At 39.0% G+C, this 26,124-nt stretch overlaps 1 protein-coding gene across 1 annotated transcript in view; it reads left to right on the top strand.

The window, feature by feature from the left end:
• LOC126370370 (C3 and PZP-like alpha-2-macroglobulin domain-containing protein 8) overlaps nt 1-26,124 on the top strand; it is a 170,867-nt gene that overhangs the window by 81,735 nt on the left and 63,008 nt on the right. Inside the window, exon 7 of the mRNA XM_050015208.1 lies at nt 5,973-6,128. Coding sequence (XP_049871165.1) covers nt 5,973-6,128 — 156 coding nt within the window. The remainder of the gene's footprint in view (nt 1-5,972; nt 6,129-26,124) is intronic.

Here is a 26,124-nt window from a genome sequence, read left to right as displayed (position 1 = left end):
TTGATACTATGGATAGTATCATTAGTATCGCTATGTAACGATAGTATTGATCCAAATGCGCTATCGATACTATTGCTTTTTTATCTATCGATAGTAGCCCATCGATAGGCATCACTATCTAGGTCTATAGACCTCTCCAACCTTTCCATTTGAAGTGATTTCCATCTTCAACCGCTCGTTTCCAACTTTTTCACGATTTTTTTTTCTATTTGAAAAGTTTTACGAGTCATTAGAAGAACTGGTGGGATGGAATAAAAACCGTTGGAACACTCTTGAATGTTCGTGTGGATTGAAAAAAAAAAATACTTTGCGCTTTTGAACAGGTTTTCATTTTATTTGTTTTAAAAAGTAATTTAATAGTACTATCGTTTCCATTTATAATTTTGGGCTAAAATTAAAATAACTTAAATTCAATTTTTGAGTAGGTTTCTATGAGTAATATACTTACTACATTCATCATCATTAATTTAAGAGCCACTCTCTTCTCGGTGTACCAATTTTCATGCTACTTTTTTTTTACTAGGGCAGTGGTTTCCCTCTTGCCTTCCGCCCCGCAGTACTGACGCGAGTGGTTGGCACCTAGAGTAGCCTATTTCGAAGCAGTATTAGAACTCCTGTCCACTGCCTCTGAATAGTAGTGACAGTTACTGCCGGCCTCTGTCAGGTTCCAGGTTACAGACACTGTGACTTCCCCCTTCCATGCTGCATTGCCGTACTGATGGGTTCCATCTCCGCCTCTGCAACCATTGAGGTCTTGACCCGTATCCCTGGGCAAGAGTTCTACGTTATACCCATTTGCTCTGGGTCCCTATTCGAACTCAGTCACCATCTCACTCCGGTCTACTGAAGTACCTAAGAGGCGTCCACCCCCGCGGCAAGGACGCGCCGTATTGGAATTGCCCCAGTGGGCAGACAAGACAAGTCAGAGACAAGTCCCCCCTGGGGCCGGGTCGGGTTTATAACTATACCTACTACTATTATCAATGGTGGTGTAGGTATAGGAGTAACAGTCGGTATTAGAGACAATCTTGTAATATTATACTTATTACAACTGTTATAAGTTACCTATACATACCTAGTTGAAAGACTTTCCTTCAATACTTCATTTGCACGGTAGTAATAAACGAAAATCAAATTAAACCTCACTGAACCATAATACGATGTGCCAAGATTTGCATAAGGCTCCAACTTACAATTCTGCAGATTCAAGTTATAAATGGGAACGATATTACGACAGTCGTTCGCTTCCCGGTTTGCACATACCTGCTACCTATTGCTTTTTTTTCTGTATACATTTTTGCGTTAGATATATACCTGTATATAAACTATATATTAATTGTAACTGATTAGTGTAAAGGCTTTTAATAGCATTTAATACCCCTTCTCAGGTCCAGTCGTTGAGCGATGGGCTCACGATCCGGAGGTCCCGGGTTCGAATCCCGGTGGAGACATATCACAAAAATCACTTCGTGATCCTTAGTTTGGTTAGTGAATTACAGGCTGATCACCTGATTGACCGAAAGTAAAATGATCCGTGTTTAGGAAGGCACGTTAAGCCGTTGGTCACGGTTACTACTTACTGATGTAAATAAGTAATCATTACATGAGCCATGTCAGGGGCCTTTGGCGGCTCAAAATCCACCTCACAACTCACAAACCACACGATAGAAGAAGAATACCCCTTTTACACAATCGGCAATGACAGGCGAGTATGGCCGTGTTGCGAGAAGACCCTCTGCAAAGTAAAAAAAAAAACTAGTTTGCCTCCCTAAACGAAATAGATCTGCCGTAGGGCCTGTCCACATCACCACGGCACGACGTCGTCGCCGTGGAACGGTGCGGTGCCGTGGCGCGGCACGTTGCCGTAACGTGGGAATTTACGTTGCCGTACCGTAAAAATGTACCTCACGACACCGCAAAGTTACACACACAACAGAAGCAGAATACGTTTTGTGCGGTCCATATCTACAACGAGACTGTTATTTATTTGGTGAAGAATGTACCGAAAGTTTACAAGGCACTGCAACGTGTAACTTTGCGGTGTCGTGAGGTACATTTTTACGGTACGGCAACGTAAATTCCCACGTTACGGCAACGTGCCGCGCCACGGCACCGCACCGTTCCACGGCGACGACGTCGTGCCGTGGTGATGTGGACAGGCCCGTACGCTCGTATAACGCTCTCATACATCACTATGTGTTTGAATTCCCCGCGCGGCGCCGCATGCGGTGATTCAAATAAGCTTCTAAGATCCGAGTTACAGATAGAAACGAGGAACTTAACTCTCACTTAACAGTTAAGTGAGGTCTGGCCTCTGGCTTGAGTCCAAACCTGCTGACATGGCGCCGTAAAATACTACAACTATGTATAATTAAACGTCTTGAGTCTTAAGTCTCTAGTTTAGTTCGTAAAGTCACTTTGACCTTAGATTTATGCATCTTGAAACCGCTTGATCACCATTTCGAAACGCTTTATACTATACTTAGTTTCTAACAATATACTATTGTGTAAGTTATGGCTACTATGTGTCCTCCACAGATTTGACAGATCCGGTTTTTACAGAAGCGTGTGTGTGTGTGTGTGTGTGTGTGTGTGTGTGTGTGTGTGTGTGTGTGTGTGTGTGTGTGTGTGTGTGTGTGTGTGTGTGTGTGTGTGTGTGTGTGTGTGTGTGTGTGTGTGTGTGTGTGTGTGTGTGTGTGTGTGTGTGTGTGTGTGTGTGTGTGTGTGTGTGTGTGTGTGTGTGTGTGTGTGTGTGTGTGTGTGTGTGTGTGTGTGTGTGTGTGTGTGTGTGTGTGTGTGTGTGTGTGTGTGTGTGTGTGTGTGTGTGTGTGTGTGTGTGTGTGTGTGTGTGTGTGTGTGTGTGTGTGTGTGTGTGTGTGTGTGTGTGTGTGTGTGTGTGTGTGTGTGTGTGTGTGTGTGTGTGTGTGTGTGTGTGTGTGTGTGTGTGTGTGTGTGTGTGTGTGTGTGTGTGTGTGTGTGTGTGTGTGTGTGTGTGTGTGTGTGTGTGTGTGTGTGTGTGTGTGTGTGTGTGTGTGTGTGTGTGTGTGTGTGTGTGTGTGTGTGTGTGTGTGTGTGTGTGTGTGTGTGTGTGTGTGTGTGTGTGTGTGTGTGTGTGTGTGTGTGTGTGTGTGTGTGTGTGTGTGTGTGTGTGTGTGTGTGTGTGTGTGTGTGTGTGTGTGTGTGTGTGTGTGTGTGTGTGTGTGTGTGTGTGTGTGTGTGTGTGTGTGTGTGTGTGTGTGTGTGTGTGTGTGTGTGTGTGTGTGTGTGTGTGTGTGTGTGTGTGTGTGTGTGTGTGTGTGTGTGTGTGTGTGTGTGTGTGTGTGTGTGTGTGTGTGTGTGTGTGTGTGTGTGTGTGTGTGTGTGTGTGTGTGTGTGTGTGTGTGTGTGTGTGTGTGTGTGTGTGTGTGTGTGTGTGTGTGTGTGTGTGTGTGTGTGTGTGTGTGTGTGTGTGTGTGTGTGTGTGTGTGTGTGTGTGTGTGTGTGTGTGTGTGTGTGTGTGTGTGTGTGTGTGTGTGTGTGTGTGTGTGTGTGTGTGTGTGTGTGTGTGTGTGTGTGTGTGTGTGTGTGTGTGTGTGTGTGTGTGTGTGTGTGTGGTTGTGTGTGTGTGTGTGTGTGTGTGTGTGTGTGTGTGTGTGTGTGTGTGTGTGTGTGTGTGTGTGTGTGTGTGTGTGTGTGTGTGTGTGTGTGTGTGTGTGTGTGTGTGTGTGTGTGTGTGTGTGTGTGTGTGTGTGTGTGTGTGTGTGTGTGTGTGTGTGTGTGTGTGTGTGTGTGTGTGTGTGTGTGTGTGTGTGTGTGTGTGTGTGTGTGTGTGTGTGTGTGTGTGTGTGTGTGTGTGTGTGTGTGTGTGTGTGTGTGTGTGTGTGTGTGTGTGTGTGTGTGTGTGTGTGTGTGTGTGTGTGTGTGTGTGTGTGTGTGTGTGTGTGTGTGTGTGTGTGTGTGTGTGTGTGTGTGTGTGTGTGTGTGTGTGTGTGTGTGTGTGTGTGTGTGTGTGTGTGTGTGTGTGTGTGTGTGTGTGTGTGTGTGTGTGTGTGTGTGTGTGTGTGTGTGTGTGTGTGTGTGTGTGTGTGTGTGTGTGTGTGTGTGTGTGTGTGTGTGTGTGTGTGTGTGTGTGTGTGTGTGTGTGTGTGTGTGTGTGTGTGTGTGTGTGTGTGTGTGTGTGTGTGTGTGTGTGTGTGTGTGTGTGTGTGTGTGTGTGTGTGTGTGTGTGTGTGTGTGTGTGTGTGTGTGTGTATAAAGTCTATACATATTGATAATAAAAATAAGTTGGCAATTACTCCACCCCAATTCTCTGCAAAAGCTTTTGGTCAGATATCGAAACGTTGGGACTAAGAAGGAGAACAACAAACGAGGACTCGTTAGCTCACACAACGACCGCTAGAACATTTTGAAAAGAGTCTTATCCGGGAGAACATTCGAGTGGTTAGTGCTAACGTGGATACGACGCAGATAATTGGGTAGATGACTGGATAGAGGTAAATTTTAAAAAGCTAATATTTTTACTTATAAACATAATTTATTTTTTGTATTTAGTACAATAAAGTTTATTTGATTTGATTTTGTTTTCTTTTTAACTTATTTATGAATTTGAATTAAGAACATGATTATTTAAGTATTAAGTTCAACGTTTCATCATAGTTACCAATGACGACATCACGTTGTACTTTCATACAAACTTCTTAAAAAGTTTAGAAAAATGTATCTAATTTGACTGCGTTGTTATATATCCTATTTATTCATTTAGAATTATCATAAATAAGTATTGCTTCAATAAATTATTAACGCCTTAAAAGTTTATGAATTAGAAAGTTTATTTAGGTAAAATACTGAGATGAAATTGATACCTTTGTTATATTATTATTATGATTCTCTAGTAACCAGGTCACTATTAAGATTTCTTGTATGTTTGGACCGTTTTTAGAAGCTAGCAAAAAAAAAACTTTTATTTTCACCGTTACGTACCTAATTCCATCTTTCGCAAGAGCATAATGTAGCAAATCAAGAATGCCATCCCTAAACGGTTTCGGAAGACAAAAAGAAGAAACTCAGTAAAGCTATTCTCCAAAGTAAACGGTCATTAATTTTAAAATGTGACATTTAAATTATCTTCGCGAAGTATCGTTCCTTTCTCGTCACGTCCCGAATGAATTATTTATTACGTTTTAGGGGACGTCTATATTATTCTTTCTAGTTTTGGCAATGGTACAGTATAATAAATTGCAGAGACGACCTAACGAAGAGTTTTTGCACGACGTGCTTTTTTATATGTCCGTCTTTTAGAAAAAAAATATATTGTTTATTAATAAGGACAATAATAATATATAAAACATCAGATTTAAAACTAAGCTACTTAGTAACTTTAGCTCTATACGTACACTTTGTATCCTTGGTAATAAGGCTAGTCCCCAGTTGTAGACTAGCAGAGACCGCATGGTGGAATCGAGCGCGGTCGCTCTCTTACTCTTTATCTCGCTCTAGCAAAGGACGGTTCTGAATGTCAGACAAGGATAAACATAAGAAAGCGAAAAACATTCCAAGTAGGTCCCAAAGATTTTTTTTATCTTGTTTATAAAAAAGATACGGCGATGTAAAGAAGAAGGATTGCACCCATAGTAAAACAGTTGGCTCGACCATTCTCGCGTACAAGTATTTACGGCGACCTGTCACGTTGGTCGAACTGAAAGCTCGGTGAGGCGTGGTTACTTAGGTCCATCTTGCGACGGATGAACCTCTGACTACTCCATTTGTGTGTATCAATGCCCATGTGACCTTAATGCTTAATTTAGCAGCGACTTTCTATTTTACATGAGTAGAATACGAATTCAGGGGCATTTCCATTGATAATTTATTCTCAATGGACTTGTCACCTTGTGTCACCTCATAGGTATCAATCCCATACATTTTTATCACTGTTACTGTCGATTGTAGTAATCTTGGCTAAAGCCCCTAGTGACTTAACCCTTTGTTGCCCACAGGTAGAAGCAATGAGCACCGAGAAGCGGGTTCGGGTTCGTGTGAAGCTGTATGACGACAAAACTGACATCTACAGCCAGGATATTGACATGTCAACGGGAGAAGGAGGATTCATAGTTCCCACTGTACTGGCTGATGCGCCTTATGTCAATTTGCAGGTAAGTTCCTTTCTGATTCCCGTACTGCGTTGACGTGACTTATTGTAAGTGTGCCTCAGACGTCAATAACTATGGAGCGCTCAGGGCTCTCGCCTGAGGATGCGAAACTCCTCTCAGGCCACCGTCTGAGTGTGGCGCATCCGCTGCCGCTCTCGCATAGGAATTTGGAATTTATAGCCATTTTAAAAGCTGTCATAAAAACTCTGTTAAAATCATCGATGTAAAGGCCTGAGATGATAGACACTTTAACAAAAAATCGTACATTCACCAATTTGGAGATGCCTTTTTGCAAATATCAAGTTACAATTTATGTATGTAGTTTACTTTTACGGTAACTTCTGGTGTTCAAAGATTCACCTATGACTACGTCCTAAATTTTGCATTTCAATAGAAAACTATACACACACGTTGACAAGCACACAGGGACAGCCTAATTTACATTGCAATGACCATTAATACCGCAGTTATTAATCCCAACATTATTCTCAACTCCACAAGCCCAATTTAAATATGTTATATAACCATAAATAATGTCCAATCCCCGGTTTAAATCTTCGTCAATACGTCACTAATGACGATCTACAGGCTTCGGTCTAAATTGGCCAGACCTCCGCTAAAATTGGCCAGTCGGCTCAGGCCTAATTTAGTGTAATCGGCTCATTAATTGGGGCGAAGTTGTGAATCCGGTACGCACACCCCCTTCGCCCTTTGGGATGACCAGTACGTCAGAGAATACAAATGGAATAGGGCCCAACACTGATTCGGATTGACCGAATTAGGTTTTGTTGTACCTATTAAGAAAGGTCTTTGTCGTTCGGTTTCGGGAAATTATTGTATAGTTTATCGATGTATTACGTTGCTATTTTATTAAAGTAACTTAGTCTGGTTATATTCCAGCATTGGTCCTTGTAATTCAATTTTATTTATTTATTTATTTAGGTACACATACAGTAATACATATTATGAAACTTTTACAGACAGCATTATAAATAGAAAGACTTGGTATATAAAATATGCTTGCCAATTACATGCGTACACAGAATTCACCGTAAATGAAAACAAAGTATATTAATACTAAACTATATAAACTATATAAAATATAAACTATTAACATTTTTTATGAACAATTTTAACAAAATAGATGTGGCAACACACTCTTACTGTGTTGTGTTAATATTCTCATGGAAATAAAGCTTGGGTGGTATGTTAAGGAAAGATACGAGCCAATATGGTAGGGTTTATGCAAAATACGCAAAGGTCTCTAACTAATGTCATTAACGGCCTCCGTGGTCCAGTAGTTGAGCGTTGGGCTCACGATCCGGATGCCCCAGGTTCGAAAATCACTGTGTGATCCCTAGTTTGGTTAGGACATTACAGGCTGATCACCTGATTGTCCGAAAGTAAGATGATCCGTGCTTCGGAAGGCATGTTAAGCCGTTGGTCCTGGTTACTACTTACCGATGTAAGTATGTAGTCGTTACATGAGCCATGTCAGGGGCCTTTGGCGGCCAAAATCCACCTCACAACTCACAACCCACACGATAAAAGAAGAAGAATACCCCCTTTACACAATCGGCGATGATAGGTGAGCACGGTCGTGTTGCGAGAAGAAAAAAAAACTAGTAGTTTGCCTACTTAAGCGAAGAAAACTAATGTCATTATTGCTAAGAATTATTCTCCCGTTGAAATTGTTTCGGTGAAGTGTAGGTACACACACTTCACCGAAACAATTTGGGAATATAGAACCCGACGAACCCATCATTCACGCGAAAACGAGTGCACAAAAAGGTCAGGTATAACCAAAACGTATGCGATATTCCAACTCTTTTTCAGTGCGATTATAGAAATATTAAATTATCGTCCTCAGCGGAAATTCCATTTTCAATTTTAAAATCCACTCCATGGCGTCACTTCCGGAAACCAATTACACGGGGTTGGAGTGTGACGTCATCATGCAAATATGGCGGATTCGCAATCCGGCTAAAGTGCTTTTAGGCTCCGATAACTATCTTATGAATTATTATGTGTGCAAATAATGGTGATAATGGTATGTACGGCCAGAGAAACTGCTATACAACAAGTGCAACTTGGCTACTCCTTCAGCACTAATAAATTAAATAATATAAAATGTTTGGGTTATTAGTGAACCTTATTAACAAGACTACTTGGGTGACTAGCCTCAGTTTTGACGCAAATAACATTAACTACTTGGTCAGACAATAGGAAGCGCTGAGGTCTCTCAACCGGTACAAAATTTAAGGCAACTGTCCTGAGGGTGCAGTTGGGCGGCATCCTCGGCTCAGAGTGTCGTCTGAGATGATAATATTTTGAAACAATTAATCGACCCTAGCGGGTCGATAGCGATAAGCGCTGAATGAGGGAAATCGTCGACTACGCCGGCGGGGTCGGTATCGGGGTTCTGAAGTGTTTGTTGTCGCGAGCTGACTGGCTACCTCTATGGCTAGAGGTATTAGGTCGTCGGGATCGTATATTACGTCTATCGGATGCGAATACTTCTCAGTACCGTCCTTAAGCGGGACGTATTCGGAAGCCACAACGACCAGGCTGTGGATGGTGTGGAGTAGAATCGAAAAAAAGATTTGAAGCTAGTTTAAGCGATTTGGCAATTGTTAGGAGACCTAGGTCAATTTGCAGATTTTCATTGCGAAGGAACCACGGAGCTCCCGTGGCTTTCCGCGTGAAACGATTTTGTATCACATGTAAGCGGTGGATTTGAGAGGGACTCGCCTGAGCATAAACGACCCCTGCATAGGTCATGATCGGATGGATGCAGGTCGTCTGGATCACCTTATTCCTAAGGGATAATTTGCTACGCTTGTTAACCTCGTAAGGCCGAGATTTCCAGACACAATAGTTAAACAATGGGGTTTGGATTTTAAAGGGACATTCGGTCTTACGACTTTAAGGAAACAATGAACACGGCCCATTACAAATGCAGCGTGATCACGCACACGTTTCATATGGGCCTTGAACCATAGACGTCTATCTAAGACTACGCCAAGATAATTGACTTACACCTCCCAAGGGATCGGCTTGCCAAACATCTTGATGACTTTGAGTTGAGATGGCTAGCCTCAAATAGCGTTTACTACTTGGAAAGATAAAATAATTATGTTGTTAGTGACACCGTGATGAAGTTTGGGGGGGATGATTCAGATCATGGTTCTGAGTGGTTGATATCAAGTGGATCCCAAAAAAATGACAAATTATTTAAAACTACCAATGCAAATGTATATATACGTATTTTAGCGGCTACTTGCGTTGTTCGTTTTACATTGAAACTTCCGACAAGAAAAAGTTTTTAGCACGATCAAGTAGGCGGCCTTTTTAACACCCTGTATAAGTAATAATAATAATAAAAATCTTTATTTCGCACCACAACTCAACATAAGGAAATATGACAATATAAGTAAGTAGATGACAATGGCAAATATAAAACTATTAACTAAATGTTCAGTTGTGGCAGACTGCGTTACAGCTCACCAGGCCTCCACTCCTGATCGCGGCATGCAAAGTATTCCAATGTTTATCAAACTACGCTGCTCGTGTGTCTCGAGCAGAAAGGCGAGCACTAAGCTAATGGCTCTGTGCTCATCTCAAATTAGTTGAGTTATTGCTGACCGAACATGCGGCAAGTTTTAGTTGAAATACAATTACGGCCGTTCCATCACATTACCCTACTATAATATCATCAAGTAACAGCTTTAATGTTTTGCGTCTCAAGCCACAGGGCTTCGAAACAAGGTGCATTTCTACACAGACGTTTGCCTTGTCTTTGTCTTGGTTTTCCCCGAAAAGTAAGGCAAGGGGAACTATGACCATACAGCCATGTCTTACGTATTTCTTTTCTTGATGATTAATGAAATGATGAAAGGTGATGATGATGAAACCTAAGCCCCCACCCTCGGAGTAGACTCCTACTCCGAACCCCAAACGAATTAACTCAAAAGTCCGCATAAACTTTCGAGTTATGAAGCGGCTTCCTGGCACGAAGCGAAAATAGGCAGATACACTTTGTTCATTGAATACTCCGATATAATAACACTCGCGAATGTCTTCCGACTAACTTAATGCGATCATTAACCACAAAACACCACTTCGTATTAATTATTTAGATTCAATGAAGAAAGCAACTGTCCCGTTCCTGTTTCCCGCCAAAAAGCCCAGACGTTTGTATTAGTGACGTTTATATGACTTTTTAGACGTGTATATTAGTGCATTTCTACACACAGTTTGCATATCATTGTTTGGAATTCCGTAAAGTCTACGAGGATTATGCCTTCGTCACGTGACGAGCTTTGTATATTTGTGACCTAGTGTTAACCTCTCACCAGTTTCGACAATTATGGACCTAAGATTGACTATGCCAAACGATGCAAAAGAGTCAATACAAAAATCACATAACACTGTTGCGCTATATGAAGTTACATGTTGGTAAAAGGCGTCTGGACCTGTGAATAACAAAACCCGAAAATGTTTTTATCAGACACTGTCTACTAAAATGTATTACACATCGAGATACATGGCAAATAGGTACATGGTTCTTTTTGTACAACGAACAAGTGCTTTAAAGGAAATGACAACGGTCTTTCTACTTGATCACCGATCCGACCCAATTATTGCTCGTATCCCATTTCAAATCCACCATTACGTATTGTCACAACGATTCCCTTTATTCATCCTTCAATTTAAAAGAAAAAAGATCTTTCTTCTTCTTTTATTGCCGAACATTTTTCCTTGGAGAGATTTCCCTTTCTTAATTCGACCAGATAAATTATGTCAAGATAGAGACAAATAATCCGGTACTCCATTAAATCCGTAAAAAGCGAACGCTTTTAAGAAATTAGCTAACTAATCTTAGACTGAGTTAAAAGGGGATTTGCCCTGTAAAAAATTCTTGACCTTTTTTTCTTTGGGAAAATGTTTTTCTTAAATTAAATCTTACGACCGGACAGGGCTTTCAGGTTGAATATTTACTTTTATTTATCTAGATGGAAGTTGGAAAATATTAAAACGTATGTATTCAGGTTTATGTAAATAGAAGAGAATTTGTAGTAAGCCTTCTTCTTCATTATATTTTGAGGTCCCAATACAGGCCCTCGCTGGCCCTCTTACAATTAACAAACATAAACACTATATATAAGATCCACTGCTGGGCATAGGTGTCCCATCAATCAACCGGAGGGGATTTCTTACCTATCACATTTTATCTCCTTTTTCTTAGAAATCCTGTTATTTTGTTTTTCTGACCAACAAAATGCTTATGTTTTGTTAATAACACTTTTTTAAAAGGAAAATAATTATCAGTGGGATATTGACGAAAAGAACAATTTAAATATTCTGATCGAAATGTCGAGAATTTGTCTTGGTGAAGTACTCAAGTGTATGCCAAAGATTACCAAGTCATGACCCAATGGGAAGGTCCCTCGGCTAGTGTGACGAGCTTCAAATTATGTTGATCAACTCCGCTGCCGCGCGACATCGAGAATTATACGACGATTAAACCGCTGACAAGTTTTATATCAGCTTAGTGCAAGGCGGATTAAAAACTAATTACAAAAGCTGAGAAATTTGCATGTTACATATAAGATAGATAGATCAATATTGATGTCGTATGTTACGTATGATATACAAACAAATTGTGAGACAAGAGTGATTTATTTTCATATAAATTTACGATATTACGAGTAGTATGGACGGGTAAAGCTTTTCGTCGAAATACCTGTAACAAAAGAACAAAATATTTTTTAAGATATTTTTTCTTTTACGTCGCCTTTATCTTATTTATTTGAGTACGTATACTAAGAATGATCAAGATTTTCGTCTTACGCTCATACCACAGAGAAACAAACTTACCTATTTACGTCTTTTTTCCATCGAAATAAGTAAAGAGGATTTCCATTTAAGTCGATACCATTTCCTAAGCCATGTGCACGTTAACTAATCCGACAAGTTCGTTCCAAAAACCGTCTGTGTGTCCCAAAAGTTTTAGCGCAGCTGAATTTAGTTGGGAATCAATTCATTTGCCGGATTTGCAGTCTGTGGTCGGACCTCAAGATCATTAATTGGAGTTGAAGTCTCACTCTGATGCCAAGCTTGCGGTTCCGGATAGAGTAGGTACCGAAATTTCCTACGAACCGTGATGGTCTTGTTAGGGTAATGCTGTTGGAATGAGATATTTGGGCTCTTATCCAAATGGAATGTCTGTGAAGGGTTGATGAAAATGCTGGGAGGGATCGTTTTTCCGTATATTGGATAGCATGCTGTTTGATATTTGTTTTTGCTTCTATCCTGCTATTGGATTTTCGCCGTATTGATTGCAAGACATTTCGCGTTGAGAAATGGGGTGTGAATTTGGAAAGTTTGAATTATGTTGGATATTGTAAAGATATTGTGAGGAGCTCGGTGGCGCAGCGGTAAACGCGCTCGGTCTGCAATTGTTGAAGTTAAGCAACTTTCGAAAAGGCCGGTTATAGGATGAGTGACCACAAAAAAAAGACAACCCGCAATCATTCCTGTTATTCAAAACTGGAACAGTAATTATGTAAATAACAGTAGGTGGTTAGTACCTATAATTATTGGTGAACTCGCAAACACGTCATATATGTATTCACGAAAGCTCACAAATGAAGGCGCATTGTCTCGAAACGCCAGGATAGGACATCTCGCATCCCAAGTTCCGCCCTTTCCTCGTTCTAGTCTACTGTATCTGGTGCGCAGTGCAGTTCACCAGGCGAATCGAAGCTAATTCAATTAATCTTACTTTGGCTGAATCTGCTGAGTTGGTGTCTGCGGATTACGTAGTCGGTGCTTAGGTATTACGTTTTCGAATATCGAGGTCGTGTCCAGGTTTAAATTAGAAACAGGGAGTTTGGTTAGTTTTAATAGAATTGGAGGATCTTACCTGGTAGTTGCGACAAGTGCAATAATTAAAAACAGGGGGTTATAATGGCCACATCGGAGCAATTCATCTAAAAAAACAATAATGCTTTTTTGACATGAATTGCTTCATTGCGACATTTTTCAACCCCATACACGTTGTCTTCTGACATGTAGCTCTGGGTGGTGAAAATGGCCACATCGAAGCAATTCATCTAAAAAACAATATAGCAATTTGACATTTGTTTGCTTTGCGCACTTACTTTTATAAAAGTCACACACAAATATACGCAAATTGCTTTTTTGGATTATTTGCTTCCATGTGGCCATTTTAACCCTTTTTTTTTTAACCCATTTGTAGGAAATATATTTATAGTACCTACACCTACCTATAGGTGGGTGAAAGCTATCAAAAGAAACTTATAGAAGGCACAGGTATTAGGTAGGTACCTAATATTTTTCTTCAATTCTATATTGAATGTTACTTGATTAGTACCTATATCCGTAAATACAGAACAGTTATGTGTGTGTGCTATATTAATCATAATATAGCGTAACGTAAGTCGACTTATTTACATGTTCGGTGGTAAAATTCACAGATCGGCTTCCAAATTATTTCAGTGGTTACTAGAAGAAATAATATAATATACTACTTTTTCCTCCACCTGACTATCAATAAAATAAATTACCTATTCCTAAAAATTCCGTTTCGCAAACATACTCAAAATTCATGCATTCATCTTCCCATGCACGAGAGACGTGGTTCGAAAGCCATTCCTTGGCTCAATTCCTACCTCTGTACTATGAATAAATTTTGAATGTATGTATACAGGGTGTTAGTGACACAGTAACGAATGCTAAGGGGGATGATTCTAAGTTAATATCGAGTGGAATTTTCCGTCGCTAAATGCATGACTTTTTGTGTGTTTTAAATTATGTTCAATTACATACTATTGCGTCGGAAAATTCCACTTGATGTGAACTCAGAATCATAAGATAAATCGTACCCCTTAGTATTCAGTACGGTGTCAGTAACACCCTGTGTATGTAGATATATGTGTAGTGAGCGTAAAGTTGAAAACTTTTATACGAGAGGCCGCTATAAAATGCAGTTATTGTACTTTTACGAGTCGAATCTGCGTTTTATTCCACTCCTTGCATACAGAACGGGAGAAATAGTTTATAAAGGACTACGTTTTTTATTTTAATAAGAATTACGAAAAGTTTTGAAAATACAATGTACCTACTTAACTGCTGCTCTGAAGCCGACAAAATTAACTTCATACTGTGCTTTGACATTTTATGAAAACTTGGTAAGTAATTAAATCTAGTATAAGTTCTATTGAATTAGTGTTAGATAGAAAATAATCGATCGGACTAATCTCGACTAATACATCACATGCTGAACGTCACAACACTGGCTTCTGTATTTTGCCCGCGCCATTGCGCCAATGTAAAACATTGATTATATTTATAATCACTTCTTCTTCTATCGAGTGAGTTTTGAGGTGGATTACCAACCTCAGCAACCCTGGTGTCAGGGTTATTATTGAGCCGCCAAAGGCCTCTGACATAGCTCATGTTACGATTACTCACTTAAATCAGTAAGTAGTAACCGGGACCAACGGCTTAACGTGTCTTCCGAAGCACGAATCATCTTACTTTCGGACCATCAGATGACCAGCCTGTAATGTTCTAACCAAACTAGGGATCACAAAGTGATTTTTGTGATGTGTCCCCACCGGGGTTCGAACCCGGGATCTCCGGATTGTGAGCCCAACACTCAACCACTGGACCACAGAGGCCGATTTCTAATTCTAGGAACTAATCGTCCTGCATAATATTTAGTATACACATATTACATACATACATAAAGACACGCCCGTAATATCGTAGAGAAACACATCATTTGTTGATAAACATTAATCCCTAATAGGATGGACAGAGCCACAAGCTGAAAGAAAACTTGCGGCCACGGTTGATACGAAGTCCATAAGGTTCAGGTTCATATATTTATCTATTCATCATGTTAAAAAAGACATCCGGGAAAAGCAGCTGATTGTTTTTAGAATATAAAATTCAAAAATAGTTTACTCCTATAAGTATTTTTTGCTATCATATTCTGCCGTAATAACGGATGCTACAATACATATTTTATACGGTACTTCAGCTTTAAATGTTGAGGTATAAAATAAAAGCAAAATAGGTTCCATTCATTATTCATATTATTCATCGAACTTTTTTTACTGAAACTAATATAACTACTATTTTTTTAAAATATTATTGGGAGTCTGTTAAAATAAATTATATTTTAATATCTCCTATAACCAAAGGTATACCAACCTCATCAACCCTGGTGTCAGGGTTATTACTGAACCGCGAAAGGCCCCTGACATGGCTCATGTAAAGGCTACATACTTACATTAGTAAGTAGTAACCGGGAAACCACTGCCCTATTTTTCCCTAAAAAAGTAGCAAGGAAAAAATGCTGCACCGACAAGAGTGTGGCTCTTAAATTGATGATGATGAACCGGGACCAACGGATTAACCGCCTTCCGAAGCTCGGAACATCTTACTTTTGGACAATCAGGTGATCAGCCTGTAATGTCCTTAACAAACTAGGGATCACAAAGTGATATTTGTGATTTGTCCCCACCGGAATTCGAACCCGGGACTTCTGGATCGTGAGCACAACGCTCAACCACTGGACCACGCAGGCCGTTGCTATGTTACTAATAAGTAAGTGTTTCTTCTGTTCACCAAATGGTGTCACTGGAAGAATGCATTGGCAAAACAATTTCATCATGATCATTAATTTAAGAGCCACGCTCTTGTCGGTGTAGTATTCTTCATTCTTCTCCATCTAAAGCCAATTCTTTGACTTCTTTATAAGACACGTTCGCATTCTCTTAAATTTGTTCCATGCAAGCTCTTTTTGGTCTTTCCCTTCCACTCAGATCAATTTTTATAAAGTCCACTGTGTTTGTGTGCGGTAGCGGTGAATTATACTACCCTTAAGCATTCCAATTCCTATCATATGCCAAAAAACACATCAATTTCCAAGGGCGCTAACAATAGTCTGAAAGAAACATCTCTCCAAGAGCTCCCCAAATTGTGTGATTGATAGTCTGGTATAAAACTTTCCTTTTTCCGTACTCAATATTCATTTTGTTTGGTAAGTTTGGTGATTGTTGATGTCGATTTTGTTTTGTTTGTAATAAGTTCGCTGAAATGCGTGACATTTCCCATTTTACACCATTGCTTTCCCAACTCGTGCTTTGTTTACATAACATAAACTCACGACTACATCCCAATAGGGTAGTCAATGGTACATCCATAATAAGATAATCTAAGTACCTACCCACGCTCACGGAGCTTTCTGTTAGACCAACCTGATAGGTAGTGAGCCGTATCGCCGTCTACAATGGTCGATGCTCGTGCTTTCGTTTCTAACGTTTTCTTGGTCATTTTAATCGATTATGAGCACAACACATACAACGTAACATAAACTCACGACGATATCCCAATTACGTTAGACAGGGGTATAATCATGCGAAATATCATGAACCCACTTTAGAACTCTGTCGCACTATCATACTTATTACGGTTTAATTTGTCAAAAAAGCTAATGTGACATAGTTTCAATGTGTATACATATTAGTACTCGTGACGTACATCCATCGCAAGATGAACTATGTGTACTTTACATATGTACCTAATATTTTATGTCGCGAGATGCTCTAATCTGTATTGCTTTATCGTATTCCTTTTTCAGTTTTCATCAGTTATATAACTAATAAATAAAATCTAACCTAAATCAAGAACATACTTCATTTTAAAGTAAGAACTTTTGTTTTAAAGAAATCACGTACGACGTCGCAGGGCCGAAAAACTTCAACCAGTAAATATCTCTCCTGACCCTTCAAGTAGGATTTAAAAATGACCCAAAGTAACTTGGAGTCGGTAAACGGTTAAAGTCATTACAAACAAGTAAAACAGCTCTTCAAAACTCTAAGTTTGGGGTCCAAACTTGGCGCGTTATGTAAGTTGTCGAGAACCCAAGCGTCATTGATTGCTTAGGGCTTCGGAGAATGTTCCACTAAATTACAGAGTACACTTAGATTCCACTTGGTAAGAACGTTTCAAAGTTCCTTGTTGGAATTTCGTAAGTAAAATAAGATTATACCTACAGGCCACATTTTAATGAGCTCTGGATACTGCTGGTTTTCCACCAGTTTCTGAAGATTTCTAACTTTTAACAGATTCTTGTTGTATTATGTAAGTACTTTTAGAGGCGGAACAAGTAATCCCAGTTGGTTTTCCGTTTAGTTCTTATTAAGAATGTTGAGAATAAGAATAAGATTTTTTTATTACGACCATCCAACCACGACGCGCACGGCCCTTGTTTATAGAGAACTGAGAGCTCCGTCCAATAGCCGTTCGACGTCTACCTACGACAGCATTCGCTACGTATTGTCATAGAATAAGGAATAGAACGGGAACTGTTCGCTCCCCACCAGCGACTGAGCTACGTTTACCTCACCCCCCTCGGACATAGTTTAGTTTTCAATCGTATGGCGTTAGACGTCACACACACAGCGCGTGAACAAAAATGTCAATGTGTGGTGTCTGTGTAAAACGAGGCTGATTGTATGAAGTGTCCGGGGTATGGTAATGTGGTCGAAACCTATTTCCCACTGAGGTAAGCAGAGACTATGAAATTCCATTTGCTCCGATCCTGACATCTTCTCTTGCTTCCTCCACATTCATCAATCGTTTCATACACGCACGCCAGTTCAGAGTAGATCTAACCGCTTCTTGACTTTTCTAAGGACATCTCCAATTTGGTCAATGTACGTCCTTCTAGGTTTTCTTCAAGTACAGCAAAATTGTCTTGGCCCCTTTGGCGCTACAATACGGAATATTGGTCGTGGCAAAATCGCCTCTAGCGAGTTTAGTGTCCTTGTCAGCTTATCCCGCTTCAGAGCTAATTTCATTAATCTCACAATTGATTGGATTTGTTAGCCCCTTGCTAGGACCGTTTATTTACGTGTTTATTTCGTACCACAGAGGGTTCGATTTGATAAATTGTCGTTGACGAGGATGGAAGAAAAATAAGTGTAAAATGAAACGGGATATAACAGATATAACAGACATTGGTTGGTAGTCTTGTTATTGGCTTTTAGACATGTTATAGTTAATTTTAATTGATACCTTTTTGTTTATGTTTTTTTTTGTTTATTCTTTATTTATTTTTGCGTTGCATGTCAACCATTTAGTGTTAGCAACTAGGGTAAAAAGACATCCCCAACTCAAGCATTAACCTTGCTTCCTGGGGTTGCCTCATAACTATATGCTGCTTGAAAACAAGAAATAAACACATTTTTATTTTTATTTATTTATAACAGATAAGAAACTTCTGGAGTGTTTTATGATACTTATTTTACATCATCGCTCAGTGGGTAGGCCCGCTACAAGGTGGACCGACGATCTGGTGCAGGTCGCGGCAAGCCGCTGGATGCGGGCAGCGCAGGACCGATCGTCGTGGAGATCCTTGGGGGAGGCCTATGCCCAGCAGTGGGCGTCGTACGGCTGATGATGATGATGATGATTTTACATCACCATCATTGCCGTTGCTCTAACAGGTCGGTGAATTGGTACTTAGTTCATCTTGCGATGGATGTACCTATGACTACCTCAATTGGTATATAGTCGCGATCTTATGTTACGGTGTTATCTTATTTATTGCAGAATAAAACATTGTTTTTCAAAGATCAACTTAACAATTCTTTAGATGCCGTTTTGATCGCTAGATGCAAAGAAAAATATCTCCCTTGCCACACATTTTACGTAACAACATGACAAAAGACTTATAGAATTCTTCCATTATTAAAGTTGAAGTAAACAAATGGGGAATTCATCGATGTAGGATAAGTGAGCCATTCTCTAAGTTTTACATAAAAAAATGGAGGAAGAATATTATTTTATATTTTCTAAGGAAATATCCGTCCTTTATGTAAGGGATAAGCATGTTAAAGGGACACGATAAAGGAACAATAGAAAACAAATGAGCTGTAAGTTATCCACCGCTCCTTCATAATGGGAGGGGAGTACAAGAAAAAAGGGAAAGACCCTTCCTTTTAATGTTTCTTAAATCATCGATGCTATTAGAAAGATGGATAAATAAGGACTTGAATGTGGGGAAGAAACGGTAAAGAAAAGCAAAAATATTTTGAGGGCCTAGCCTAATTACAAGATGACGAATTCTTACGAATCGAGACGCACCTCACAGGTCTGCATTGTCATTGACGCGACGTGTTCGTTTAAGAAGGGTTACACATTAGCGATTGTAAACACTGATAAATTTGACACATGGCAATAAGTCAAATTCGTAGTGCCTTATCTTAATAAGGCACACGCACACAAACACATACACACGTATGTGTTTGTGTGCGTGTGCGTGGGCTATACTTCATACGACAGTTAAGATGCATCGTTTTTTGATTGCTTTGGCTATCGCAGCCTTGAATATGCACCCTTTGTTATAAGTTTTTGTTCTATGATGCCTTACATAACTTAAATGCAATAACGCTTCGTAATAATTTGCGAGCAACTATATTGTTGTTATAAGCAAAGAAACCACAAGTAAACTTGGTGCACACAAGTTGTACGATGCGGTCGCTCCGATGTTATGCAACTTTGTCGTGGTTTGCGCTCGTATGCACATCATAACTGCCTTTGACTTGGGTTGGAGATTATTTTATGCTGAGCCGAGGGAAATATGACCAAAATGTTCGTAACAAAGCTTGCTAGGATTTTCATTTGCTGTGCGGCATGTTCTATTTAAGGAAAACTACCTTATATTTTTAAAAACATAGTTCTGTACATATATAACGGGTCTAACAGAAAGTTCGGTGAGGTGTGGATACTTAGTTCAAGAATAGAATAGAGTAGAATAGAAATTGTTTATTATAATAAAAGGACGCCACTCACAAAAACTATTGTCTTGTTTTTGTGAGTGGCGTCACTTAAAATTTTTCACAAAACAATTACAAAAAGCATAGAGGATTTTCACCTTGCGGTGGATGTACGTCTGACTACCACATTTGGATATAGTCGTGAACTTATGTTACGTGAATATAATACAATTATTATACATATAGATTATAAACACCAACGTATCTACGTTTATTATATTACACAAAAAATATAAGGTGTATTAACGATACAGTACCTGGGATAATAAGGATTTTATTTCCATTTTTATTCTTAATTTCATTTATATGCTCAATATTAGAATTTTTCAAAGATATTCTCGCAGGGATTTTCTTATTATTATTTTAAAAAACTAAACGTACATTGACCAGGGTGTTAAGAAGGTAACATCGAAGCAATTCATCTAAGAAAGCATTATTGCAATTTGACATTTGCGTATATAAAAATTAAGTGCTAAAAATAATAAACTAAGTGCGCAATGCAAACAAATGTCAAATAGTAATATTGCTTTTTTAGATGAATTGTAAGGCAACAAAAAAAAGGGAAAAATTGAAGGGAAGACAGGAAGGGGTAGACCTAGGATAACATTTTTATGAAACAAATAAAAGAGAAGGTGCAGGTCGTGTCGTATCGGGAGGTGAAGGTTTTGGCGGGAAGAAGAGAGGAATGGCGGTTACTCCACCGACAAGAGCACAGCTCTTAAATAGAGAGAGAGAGATGAATTGCTTCGATGTAGCCTTTTTAACCCCCCATATTCCTTATTAAAGGTCCTTAGAAAAGGTTAAGTACGATCTACTCTGTCTAAAAACAGCTTGTTGCAAATACATATTACCAAAGCGACAAGCTCTCCAAGCGCATCAAATTAGGTACTCATTCCATTCATAGACTTTTTATTCCAAAATAAAGGCGTAACGTTGGAAAGCTTTTTCACAAAAACCACGAGCCTTATTTCTTGCAGGGATGTTAGGAAGCTTCGTCACCGTAACCGAAACTATCGGATATCCGATATAAAAAATCATCCGTAACCGAATCCGAACCAAAGTTTCGGATAAAATCCGATAGGGGCGGAGCCTAATTGAGACACGTTATGATACTCGTATGACAATTTGTATTTTGATCGGCTGGCCGCTGCCAGTGCTGACACACTAGCCGCGCGCATTGTTTTTTTTTCTTCTTTTGTCGTTATAACTTATATAACTTGTCGTTGTAAATAAAACCACTTTATTACCTATTTATATATTACGTTTTTTTAAATTCCTTAAAAAAATAATATCCGTAACTGAAATTATTCGAAACTAACGGAAAATTCGAAATAATTTATTATCCGTATCCGTAACCGTTCATTCTTAAATCCGTATCCAATCCGTATCCGAAATTTCATATCCATAACATCCCTGATCTCTTGTTACTAGAACGTAAAGGGTAAAAAAGTTTCAGGGTGTCCCGAAGCGTCGTAACCTCGTAACGGTTAATGAGACTGATCAAAATTTAAATCCCCTGAAAGAATTCAAGCGACGTCCCTTGGGACAAAGTTTTCTTTTCCTGCGTACATTTTTTTTTATTTAATGCGAGTACACGAGTCTTTTGTTTGGGGAATTTGAAGTTGATATTGAGTTTATATTAGAACGACAAACTTCTCATTTTTATTTGTTTTCGCATAACACTATTGAGAAAATTGTCGTTTAGATTTATGTATTTATTTTTTATAATAGTAAGTACCTATTGGACCAGTGCAAGGTACAGTGCATTTATTTTTCTTAATGTCTGTCGGCAATTATCGCTTTTTCCGAATACAGACGAATGCTAATTTCCATGTTCATCTATTATTAGATTTCATGTGTCAGAATTTGAATTTAGAACTTTGTACTTTACTGTTGTATTGTTTACGTAGGAATGAAAACAAAAGAACAATAAAGAAGGTGATATATTACTAATGCTAATAATACTAATAAACGTCACAACACTGTCAACTTTTTTTTAACAGTGGCTACTTAGTTCTCAATTCAAATTTTGAAAAAAGAATGAAGAACATGGAAATTAGCATTCATTTATATATTGATGCACTATACACCTCGTTCCCCATTCAGCACTTAAGCTTGATGCCTATTAACATAAATTATACTCACATTAATGCTTGGTGCACGCAAAGCCGAGAAGACGGAATAAGCGGCCAACAACATCACGCCTATATCCGAAAAGGGTTAGGCAAATGTATATTAAAACACCCACTTCTCGCCAGCTATGTTTATGTTCCATGTAATAAGGGGCGAACCTATTGACATTGCTATCATACGAAACCACAAGAGAAATCCTTTGCTCCGATCTGCTTATTTTATTAAGATAATAAATCATCATTAGGCCTTGTACATCTTGTCAGATTATTTAAACAGCATCTGTCGTAGTAGCACAATAACGCCGCTCATGGCTAAATAGACCGACCCTGGAACGACACACTTGGCCGCACTTTCGACGCGCAAATTGTGAGTCGGCTACACTTGGGATAATAATAATAGTACTGTATTAAACGTACTAATATAATACGTATTATAAGCGTAACCCCCCACTGATCGATCGTAGCACCTCCGACTTCTATAAAAAGCATCGCACGCCAGTTTGGCGGACTTTTGCTCGAGAGACGTCGAAGCCTACGGATCGGTAGAGGACTACGTTCCAGGTCACGTGAGCCATTTTCTGTCCGATATTTTCCTGTTTTTCTGTTGTATTTTCAAGCGAGGTTATTTTGTTTTTGTTTCTTTTTTTCTGTATTTAAGTGAATGTTAAAATTTAAATTCAAATAAAAAGTGTGATTGTTAGTTTTGTTTTTTTTTTTTTTAATTATTACCACTTCTGACCCTAAAAGTATTAATTATTTAGACTGTATGATCCCACTGCTGGGCAAAGGCCTCCCCCATGTCTTTCCAAGTATCCCGGTTCTGTGCGAGCTCTATCCAGTCTTTTCGATAACCGTCGAGATCATCGCGCCATCGTTTCCGGGGTCTACCACGTCTACGGTGTCCGTCCTGTGGTACCCAGTGCGTGATGATCTTTGCACATCGTTCCGGATGCATGCGGCACACGTGTCCAGCCCAGTCCCACACACAACACCTATCTTACATATTAATAGTAAGCATTTAATCATTCGGAAAAGCATTCACCATAACATAACAAATACTTTATTGTACAAACAGGAAATTCAAAATACAAAACAAAGGAGAAATAGAAAGCGTACAACAAGCCGTATTGCTAAGTAGCAATCGCTTCCGGGAAACCTTTAAGTAACCTTTAATATACATACATACATAAACTCACGCCTATTTCCCACCGGGGTAAGCAGACACTATAGAATTCCATTTGCTTCGATCCTGACACACTTCTTTCGCTTCCCCCACATTCATTAATCGGTTCATATACGTACGCCGGTTAAGAATAGATTGTACTAAACCTAACCTTTAATATCCATTTGAAAAGGAAACTTATTTCAAAGAAAAGCAATGTACAGACGCTATTAAGTCACAAGAAGATTCTCAATTTCTACCGGGTCCTCTTCCCTTGTCAATGCAATAATTGAAAGAACCAAGGGGACTTCATATCTGCGTCGGCAGGCATACTTATTCTGACTTATATCTTCAAACCGATCGTTTTAAATGAACAATTCTTTATACTTACATTTTTTTTCCAACCGTTTACTTTGAAAGGATTTAAATGGCTATGTATCATTTAAATTTTAACTCTTGCGCAGTCAGGTATGTATCTGCATAGGGTCATGGTGTAAATGTTCGGCAGCGGATGCGCGGAAATAAAAAGAAAAACTAAAGGAATATCTCTTTACTGAAAATATGTTATATAAGGAAAAAGACAATTCATGAAAGAAAAGCAAAAATAAAATAACTTAAAAACTCAACGACTGATCTTGGTGATAGGCAAAATAGAAAAGAAAAAACAAAAGACAATCATTCCATATAGAATAATAAAACAGAAATTCTTATGAACTAAGGAGATACTAACCCCAATTTATTTAAACAATTAAAAACAAAACAAACACATCTTATAAATAAAACACCTCCTCCAATGCGTCAGGCAAGGTGCCCAACAGGCTGGCAGCATTACCCCTCTGAATAGCCAGACTAATTCAAAAATAATAATATTAAATAATAATATTTAAAAGTATGAAATCCATATAAAAATGTTCGTGTGTCGTTTACACATGGTGTGTGAGAAAATTGGTTATAAATGAAATAGAAGTGGCTAAATTAAGCAGATATTAGATAATTTATTAACAAATTTCCTATTAGCAGTATTTCATACGAATCCTATTGTATTTTTGATTGAATAAGTAATTAATTCTTCGCTGTCTTCTCAAGTATCCTCTACCCACTTTTAACTTGCGTAATTTGTGTTGCTTTCTTATTGAATGCCGTAACGGCCACCGTGGTCAAGTGGTTTTGGGCTCACGATCCAGAGGTTCTTGGTTCAAATCCCGGTGGGGACACATCACAAAAATCACTTTGTGATCCCTAGTTTGGTTAGAACATTACAGCTTGATCACCTGATTGTCCAAAAGAAAGATGATCCGTGCTTCGGAAGGCTCGTTAAGCCGTTGGTCTCGGTTACCCTTACTGATATAAGTTAGTAGTCGTTACATGAGCCATGTTAGGGGCCTTTGGCCGCTCAATAGTAACCCTGACTTCAGGGTTGATGGGGTTGGTAATCCACCACACAACGCATACGATAGAAGAAGATGGAATGTCTTATGGTTGCCTGAAAAAAATCCTTAGGCGATAAATATGGCCTCCAATTGCCACGTACCTAGTTAAGTTTCTTTTATATCCTATTATAAAGTAAGTATCTTTGAATTTGAATGCCCTTGCTTACTTTATGTAAAATACGTATTGTTCAACTCTATTGTAAGAAACCTTTAAAATAAAAGACAAGCAGTAAATACTACGTTTACAAAAAAAAAAAAAACAACAAAATATTAAAAAATGAACGAAATCAGAATACGCCTTCTTATTTATCTCAGTGCCGCAGGTTACGTCGCGGAGTAAATTTGTTATTACTACAGAAAGTTGACAACTTTGCTCTATTGCACTCTGCAATCTCACAATAATTTTGAAGTTTTAACTCTTACTATAATGTAGCCTTCAATTGGCTCTATCAAAATAATAATAATATGGACGATGGACCACTGGCCATCGCTCATGAGTTTACGCCGATTTATTATACAGGATATAGCGACATCGTAACGAAAACTTTGAGGGGTGATTCAGACCATGATTGTGAGTCGATATCAAGTGGAATCTTCCGTCGCAAAAGTATAGAACTGAAAATAATTAAAAACAAAATACCAAAATTTTCATGACTTTTCCGACAGAAAATTCCACTTAATATCTACTCAGATCATGGTCCGAATCAGTAGTAATAAGTATTCGGTATGATGTCACTAACACCCTGTATATTATACGCAATAGCTCACCCCCTCTGGGTCGTACTTTAGTCTTAAATGGCCGTAAGTATTTTTTTTTTAAATATAATAGGCTCGCGTTTAATCACAATCTCACCAGGGGCCTGTTTAATAAAACTTACAACTGTAAATAACAATGACAATTTGATGTACATGGCGAAGTGTGTGATCACGAATATTTTGCAGTTTCATATTAGCTACGTAATGAACACCAAATTGTCATTATAATTGTAAGTTTTATAAAACAGGCCCCAGATGTTAGGTGACTATGTGGTCTAGGGTGGATCACGCTTACCTAGCAAATGCCTATTCACTCTAGCCTTGAAGATTCCTAGATTATAACGAGTCGGAAAAACAGACGACGGCCGACAGTTCCAGACCTTTGCAGTTCGCATCAAAAAGGAAGAGGCAAAACGCTTAGTGTGGATTGGTGGTATATCCACAACATAAGGATGAAATGCCTGCCGACGCCTAGTTGTCCGTAGATGGAATGGAGTGGGTGGAATTAACTCGTGAAGTTCCTGCGCACACTCACCGAAGTGTATCCTATAAAAGACCGACAGACAAGCTGCCCTTCGTCTGTGTTCTAAACAAGACTTGACAAGTCACTAAAGAGAGAGAAAAGACTGTCTCATTCGC

The sequence above is a fragment of the Pectinophora gossypiella genome, chromosome 10, assembly GCF_024362695.1.
Source record: "Pectinophora gossypiella chromosome 10, ilPecGoss1.1, whole genome shotgun sequence".
Taxonomy (NCBI): Eukaryota; Metazoa; Arthropoda; class Insecta; order Lepidoptera; family Gelechiidae; genus Pectinophora; species Pectinophora gossypiella.
This window is presented reverse-complemented; position numbering and strand designations above follow the sequence as displayed.